Source organism: Arachis hypogaea, chromosome 13, assembly GCF_003086295.3.
Source record: "Arachis hypogaea cultivar Tifrunner chromosome 13, arahy.Tifrunner.gnm2.J5K5, whole genome shotgun sequence".
NCBI lineage: Eukaryota > Viridiplantae > Streptophyta > Magnoliopsida > Fabales > Fabaceae > Arachis > Arachis hypogaea.
The window spans coordinates 5,660,764-5,669,273 of NC_092048.1; the positions used below are offsets into that span (position 1 = coordinate 5,660,764).

The 8,510-nt window shown below is 31.4% G+C and overlaps 1 protein-coding gene across 7 annotated transcripts; it reads right to left on the reverse strand.

Moving 5' to 3' along the window:
• Window positions 1–1,072: 1,072 nt before the first annotated feature.
• LOC112736732 (uncharacterized) lies at window positions 1,073–5,915 on the reverse strand. Of its 7 annotated transcripts, XM_072211109.1 has the most exons (12): window positions 5,747–5,893; window positions 5,359–5,405; window positions 4,946–5,095; window positions 4,591–4,770; window positions 3,432–3,564; window positions 3,267–3,347; window positions 3,070–3,126; window positions 2,867–2,962; window positions 2,675–2,755; window positions 2,264–2,322; window positions 1,454–1,893; window positions 1,073–1,331 (listed from the first exon to the last, which is right to left on the reverse strand). In XM_072211109.1, exons 5-11 carry the CDS (start codon window positions 3,547–3,549, stop codon window positions 1,486–1,488), a joined length of 900 nt encoding a protein of 299 aa, XP_072067210.1. In that variant the 5' UTR covers window positions 3,550–3,564; window positions 4,591–4,770; window positions 4,946–5,095; window positions 5,359–5,405; window positions 5,747–5,893; the 3' UTR covers window positions 1,073–1,331; window positions 1,454–1,485. The 7 variants fall into 7 exon arrangements, with proteins under 7 accessions (XP_072067210.1, XP_072067206.1, XP_072067208.1 ...); XM_072211105.1 differs by lacking the exon at window positions 4,591–4,770 and having other exon boundaries at window positions 5,747–5,915; XM_072211107.1 differs by lacking the exon at window positions 4,591–4,770 and having other exon boundaries at window positions 5,359–5,400.
• Between the last annotated feature and the right edge of the window lie 2,595 nt (window positions 5,916–8,510).

Genomic DNA, 8,510 nt, shown 5'->3' on the forward strand with positions numbered 1-8,510 from the left:
TTTTAATGTATTTTTTATATTTTAATATGTATTTTATATTAATAATTGATTTAATTGTAAAAAAATTGCAGATGATTATTAGCAAAACTTAATTAATTTTCTTCACAGCTGTTGTAAGCTTAGATGCCGGTGGAGGTGATGATTTAGTGCTAAACTTATTATTACACATCTTTGTCAATTGTCATCAACAGGCTAACTACCACACCGGACAAATTGCACCGAAGAAAATTCCCATTGTGGCTTAACACCTTGAGATCTGACTTGGTATATATATAATAATCGCTATCTGTCGCTGTAAATAGCTACATTAATATTTGTTTTTCCCCGTTATTATAATAAGTTTAATTTGCTCAATGTTTCCTTTGATCACTTCCACCTTGTGACTTGGTTTATCTAAGATAGAAGAGTATGTGGGAAATTAAAGCTCTTTAAGGTTATTGTAACTAAATTATGTATATGCGGAGTCTCCAGTTGACGGGGTAAATTAGGTTAATATTATTATTTCTAATTTGGGTTTATAACTTGTAATTCTGTTATTTTGTATATATAGTTTATCATTAGTTATCTTATAGGAATATAGAACGAGTTAATATTTAATTTGGGTTCTAAATTTGTATGCAAATTTTAATTTAATCTTTAAAATTTTAATTATTTATATTTAGTTTTGTAAACGTAATTTAATTGGTCTCTAGGACAATTTTCAAAACATAAACGTTAATGAAGTACTACATGGACAATTAGATATCGCACTAGAATATATAAAATGATGCAGTTTTGATTTTGATATTCAAATAATTTAAAAAACGACATTGTATCATTTATTTTGGGAGAAAACATTTCAATAAATACAACTTATTATAATATTTTTGGGTTATTTAAATGCCAAAATCAAAACGACTTCGTTTTATAAAGTCTAACGTGGCGTCTAATTATTTACAGAAGTTAATATCTGTGTGTCAAAAATTATTTTTAATATGAGTCACATTTTCAAAATTTAAAGATTAAATAAAAACGATTAAAATTTTAAAAATTAAATTAAAATAGTATATAAATTCAAAAACTAAATTAAATATTATCTCAATCTAGAGCATGCATGTTAATTACTATTATTGGTCATTCACAATTTTTTTTTCTTTTCAATCATTCGTTTTGTCTTTTCAGCTATAAGATCGAGTCATTAATCTCATGTAATTTTCTGTTCTATAGAAACCTATTACATTTGGTACGAATAATACCATAATGAAACGTCCTCACCAATACGTTGTTCTCATCCAATATCTTTTTTAAGTTTCTAACGATATCTTCATGTATCTCTTTGTTCTTTTTCACCCCTACATATATGTATGATATAATAAAAAAGAGAAATCAGTGTGATCAATACATTGTAGTGGTTATTTTTAGACATTCTAAATAATATACATCAACAGTATGATATTATGGTTGTGCTACTTACCGAATAGCGGCCATGCGATTTTGAATCTCATTCTAAGTATCAAAGACATATAGTTGTGTAAATTTGGGACAGTTTTCTGCTGGTGGTATTAGACTACTCATTAGGTGATAGTTCTCACTGGAAAGAATAAATGTAGGTGGGCCTCTAAAAGTAGTTATACCACGGTCTATCTTCGCACCCATTGATATAAACTGGAACATGCTATTGTAAGATCTTATATTGTCTCGGAAATACTTGCTCTTTGTACTATTATTGAACAACAACTCATATAGCACTTTGGAGGCTTCTTGTAGTTGTGGAAGTTGAACCTTTCCTCCATTACAACATAATTTGAATTTTGGTTCAATTGAGTTGTAGCTTTTGTTTAACCTCTCATCATACAAAAAAAAACACATTGCAGTGTTCACACTCATAAAATGCGCTACCCATGTGCATGTATTCTGCATTGGTATAGAATAGTTAGCACTCATAAGTAATTATGATATGGTGTTTAATATTTTTAGTTCAATGACCTACTTATTTAAGAACCTTTAATTGAATCATACCCGTATTATGCTGTTCAATGGCAGACACGTCTCCGTGGGCCCTTTTGGATTTTTTTTTTACTTGACGGAACAGTGTGAGTTTGAAAATTCTATGGTGCATGCAAAGGACAAATATATAATGTTTTATATCTTAACCATTAGTATAATTCAATAAAATTAATTAAGCAATCCATGATTGATTGTAACATAAGTGTGGATAAAATCAGAATGAGTGGACACATTATGAAGCTTAGAAAATCATATCGCTCAAACGTTTACTACATACCGCTCTTTCTGGTGTAATCATTTTTTTCAGCTGCATAGTTCTTTGTGTTCCTGAAATTCCTGCAAATTTTCACCCAAAATTTGTGTGGTCAAATTACTTAAACACCTAAAATTGTGACTCAATCCATTGATACATTGATATAAATGAAGCCCGTATCAATCTATATATATAGTACCCCTGAATAACTTTGGAAACCGTGTTGATTAGCATTGCTTACGTGTAGCTGGTTACCTCTGTTTAGTATAGTATTTAGGAACAAAAACATTCCAATCCACAACGAAAAACTTGCTTATATTATTAACTCATTCTTAATTACTACTAATCTACTCATGAAATGTTTCACCGCAAAAATGATTAATGACTACACCACATCCAGTCGAATTAACATAGTATAAAGATATCTTTGCACACCTAGCTCGATAGGTGAATCTTCAGTTTGTCTTGTTCTTTGCATTTTTTGCCTTTTATCCCTTCTAGCAGCTCTCCTTTCCTCTATTACACGTAATATGCAGTCAAATTTCTATTTAATAAATCACTATAGATAAGTCATTTGATAGCTGATGCTTGAAAAGATAAAAGTATATATTGTTTTTCTTTATTCACCTTGTATTTGCGTGTTCCATTGCATGTCATCAGGTGATGTATTAATTATGTCAACTAAAATTGCTTTATCAATAAGTAATTCTGACAATGACTCCCCTGTATATGCACCATTTCCGTTATCACTTGACTCTTATAATTCACATGTGATAATAAAAATATTTGAATTTATAACTTTGACCCACATTTTAGTTATTGTGTGTTACCTTTCGTAGAAGTGCAGCTCAGCGCTGTTCTATCCACTGTAATTGTAAAGTTTGTCCCTACAACAAATAAAATAAACAATATACACCATTAAATATGCTTATATGTAATCATTGTTAGGCTAATATAAGATTGTCTAATTGACAACACAAAGTAAATATAGTGATTGAAATTAGATATCTAAACAAATAATATTTACCTATTTGTGTCTGAGCTACTCTGGCCAGCTTTTTGTTAGCTAATTTGAGTGCTCTTTCATCCCTAGCAAGTCTTGTTGCCTCTGCTCAAGAATTTTATTTCTTTATATCTTACAAAGCACATCATATTTTTGTAAATCTGATTATTTTAAATAGAATAGACTAACCTCTTGATGGCATAGATTTTATACCAAAATTAGTTTTTGGCCGCAAATTAGTACAATGATGATTGGTTTGTATATAGTTTTGTAAGCTCCCATTCAAATCTTGTTGCTCCATACACATTCTACATGCCACGCCCTGTAAATGATTTTCCTTATCTTCTGAATTGAATCTTCTATAATCTTCTTCCACACACATTATATTCCATGCACAAACCAATGTATCTTCATATATTATACTTATATACACTAACCTATATTTTTTTTATTTCAGTTTATTAATTACCTGAACAGATGGAGCACATTTGTTGGCTCAATCCTTCGGTTAGGGGACTTGTATTGGCTATTAGAGATGTTGCAAAAAATGAATGAACATGTTGACGATATGTGTAAATTTAAGCATAGACTAAGAGGTTAATGCTATCTCCTATGCATTTTGGAATCTAATTCGTTATAAATGTACATGTTTGATTTAACCTAATCCCTTAGGAAAAAAATGTACAATATAACTTATATGATATACTCTCCTTATATGTTTTCATTAGCGGTCATGCATCTCTAGTTTAGTCAAATATCTTTCATTGTAAGTTTACCTTGATGGTGAATAATACATATCCCTCTTCTATTCTATACACATTAAGTGATAGAGCATATTTGTTTACTGTCCATTGATTACATTAAGTGATAGAGCAGATTTGTTGGCTCAATCCATCTGTTAGGGGACTTGTAAACATTATTGGAGAGGCTGTATAAAATTTTATAAACATCTTATCAAAAAGTGTAAATTTTAAGCATAAACTGAGCGGTTAATGCTATTTCCTATGAGTTATGTACCATGTTTTGGTATATAACATTCTATTTATGATTTATCCTAATCGATTTATCTAAATTGTACTATATAACTCATATGCAACACTCTGATGATGTTTTCTTTGAAAATATCACTTTAATCGACTTTAGTAAATTAAATTCCCTTATAAGTTTACGTTGATGGTGAGCAGTTCCTAGGCATTTTCTTTTCTTTACTAATTTCAATATCAGTTCCATCCTAAAATGTCTCTCGAGATCTGATGATGTAAACATGTTGCCCAGTTAGTTGCTCTTGGTAAAAGTAATGGTAACGACTGAATCTAAATAATATGGTTTCATCCACTTAATGTTGTACCTTGTGCTAGCCGATTGTTTCCCAAAATTTGACATTCCTCCCTTGTATTTATTCTGTAATTTCCATTAATGTAGATAGCCTCTACATTAGTAGTACTTGATCTGTGAGAGATTTTATTTGTACTATGTATAGTGTTGGGTGATTCTTCCACTAACATTGTCTATGCAATTGGTCCCATATCTGCAACAGTCGTTACTAACCTCATAACAGCTCTTCTCATATTCATCCCATTATGGCTTTTATGATTGTTTATATGCTTGCATATTATGGATGAATACTCCTTTTAATTTCACGTGTCATTTCTGAAGTTGGTAAAACTTTCTTATTCACAGCTAAATATTCAATAAATACATACCTGTAGGTAGAGAGTCCTTGAGTCCATAGTGGTAATTTGTTTCTGCTGTTACAAAACTGCTAACTGTCGTGTTTGCCATGCTTGTCCAATGACTATTACAGTATTCATCCACCTTTCACTTATTATTTGATAAGCCACAACTTTCTTCAACTGTACATCTCATACACTTAAGAAAATTTAGTGAATTTGAATAATATTATGCATAAATGAATGGCTAAAAGTACTTGGATTTAGCTACTACTCCCATGTAAAAATGAAGACATAATTATTTATACTTTTGAATATGACATGACTCTGATGAAAGTGGTTGTTGCATTTGATGGAAATTTGTAGTATGGCAGGACTCTCTATGGTCAACTAGGCTAAGTTTTCACGCAACATTATATATTATCTACGAGAAACCAAAACCATACCTTGACCGATTCCTCCCTATTACCGCAGCACCTCAAGCTTCTCTGTTCTTCAAGTGTCCAAAATCACCAAATGCACAAAAAAAAAAAAATCCAGCATTCAAGATCCAAATTCAAGCTTTCACTTCCATCAATTTATCTCCCAAAAACTCATAATTCGAACTAACACCATACAAATATCACTAAGTCAATATAGGATTTACTATACCAATAATTTCACAAGAGTTAAAAGTTTCTCACATTTTTGACGAAGATTTGGGGCAATGCCAAGCAACCCCATAAAGATAATTAGATACTAAACACAAAAATCACATAATTTCTCAAAAATCAAAACCTCAATATCACAAAATTGAAAGGAGAAGGATTGGGCACAAAAAATCAAATTTCTTACCAAATTTTTGAATGGGTTTTATAGAGAATTCCAAGATGAACGCGTGGCTGCTGACGACTCGTCAATCGGAGCTTTGGATTGAAAGTTATGAAAGATTGAAGTTTGGGTGGAAATGGAGTTAGGGTTCTTGTAATCCCCTTTCTCCTCCTCAGCGTAGAAATAGAAGAATGAATGGGAGGAAGCTATGTTATGTGTTTTTATATGTTAGACCTTGAGTCTGGTCTAACGGATTCGGCCCGTTGGCTCGTTTTTTGGTCAAAAATTTTAAAATTAGTGTCAAACTTCATATTTTAATTATTTTTACTTCATTAAACTATAAACTTTAATTTTCTAATTTCGTCAATTAGTAATTAATTTATCGGTTAATTATTTACTAATTATCCGAAGTTTACACTAGGTGCTGATGTCGGTGCCTCACCAGCAGCGCCGCTGCCTCCATCGCACATCTGCTTGTTGTACACAGTCATCTAGTCTTACAAGCGCTTTAGCCGCTCCAACTTCTCTGTCAGCTCTGAGCTGATGGAAACAGTGTCTCCCACGTGTGCAAAAAGTACGTTGTACCTTTCCTCAGACTGTTGAACTTGTTAGTGAAGCTCTTGTGTGAGTTTCTGCACCTCTTCTCTCAAATCGACAACTTTCGCAAGATCGGCAGGGCAAGTAGTAGAGGCAGATGAAGCCGCCAATGTAGAGGAGCGGAGGCTGCTGACGAAGATCGACCTCAATCCGTAGACGTGATTCTTGTAGGGCTCAGAAGTGGTTTCGCGCCAAACCCTATTAGGATCAACAACTGAAGCATCAGAGTCGGGATCATCTCTACTAGGCTGAGATTGTTAGGTTGCAGCCTCCAATCTCTGAGTGTAGTCCTCTTGTGTTGATTATTTTCAACTTGAAAAGGAAATTAAAGCACCAAAAAAATTTTCCAAATTAAAGATTAAGAAGAAATTAAATCAACAATAATAAAAATATATATATAATGAAAACTTCACTAAACAACCTGAATAATCAACACAAATCAATAATAATCAACATAATTCAACAATAATCAACACAAACCCTATTTTATAATAACAAGTAAGCTCAGATCTTAATCTAGTCCAAACAAATTCAAGTTCAAATTCAAGAAATATAACAGCATGTTGAACTAATTTTTATAAATTCTCTAACTGATTCTAAATTATCACCTAATTGAAGCAGCAAGCAAATTGAAAAAAAATAAAGCACCAAAAAATAATTTTCAAGTTAAAGATTACGAACAAATTAAATCAACAATAATAAAGAATATATATAATGAAAATTTTACTAAGCAACCTGAATAATCAATACAAATCAACAATAATCAACACAAACCCTATTTTATAATAACAAGTAAGCTCAGACCTTAATCCTATTTTAGAAGTTCAGAAGCATTACCTGAAATGAGCTTTAATAGGGCAAGGGAACGGCTGAGCAGGAGCTTCTAACCTTCCTCCTACGCCGGTGCCGAGAAGAAGAGTAGTAGGAGAAGAAGAAAAGTAGAAGTGGCGACAGAAGCGTTTCCAGCAGCAGCGACAGCAAAACCGTGAGAGGGTGTCGTCCGAGGGGGCTACCGGAGAGGAGAGATGAGAAAGTTAGAGAGAAATAGGGAGGCGAGAGGTTAGAGAGAGAGAGAAAGGGGAGAGAGAGAGATTCAAAATGGAGGGGAAGAGGGTTCGCCGTTCGAATTTAGGGCACGATTACCGGCGGATAAATTCGACAGTAATGTGTTGTGGGTCACCAAAATGCAACATTTCACTAAACGTGTATTTTGACGGTAAATCCCACGTTATATTTCACGTCTATTTTTTTTCGTTTTTCCTCCAATTATTACCTGCAAATTTACCGTCGAAAATAAAAATCCGCTAGTAATGATTCCTGACGAATTTCACAGCTAAATCGTCAATAAATCCGTCAATAAAGTCAACGCTAACGTACGATGCTGAATCGGATGGTAATTCCAATAGTACTCAGCATTTTTCTTGTAATGACTGTCGCAATATCTTTTGTGTAGATCAAGAAACTAAAGAGACTCAAATTTGTCTCTATTCTATCGATTAAGATTCATTATCATTGAATATTGGACTTTCTCTCAACTTTTAGTTTAACATAAAGAATATCAATTTTCTTTTTAAACTTAGATCTAATGTTTTCTATTATCTATAAGTGTCGTATAGCTATTCTATAAATAAAATGCTTCTTCTGTAAAAAAAAAAAAATCTTTATAGAAAAATTTGATTAAAAGAGTAGTATAATTTCATATTAATTTATTTAAATCACATAGGTTGAATTTTATAATATTTTTATTTTCATTATACGGTGCAATTCAAAAAGTATAAAACTTTTTCTCTCTGGCCCATAATGCTTTTAAGCTCTTTTTTCCTTTCCTGGTTAGCCCAAATCTTTTAAATATTAAATATTTTGTTTAAATAAGTTTTTAGTTTTTATATAATAATTTTTTATTTTTATAAATTTTTAATTTCACTTTTAGTTTTAGTCCAGTAAAATTTCTATATGTTTTTTTTTTTTTAATTTTACTCTCTATCGCTGATTTATTCCATTAAGTACGATATAATAGGTTAAATAATTAAATATATCAGGTCAGGAATAATTAAATAATATTAGATATAATAAATATATAATTATAAATATTATATATATATATATAATTATAGATATTGATGAATTAAAGAATAAGATAACTTTGAGTTATTATTCTCTAATATTACCAATATCAAACAAAATGCTAATA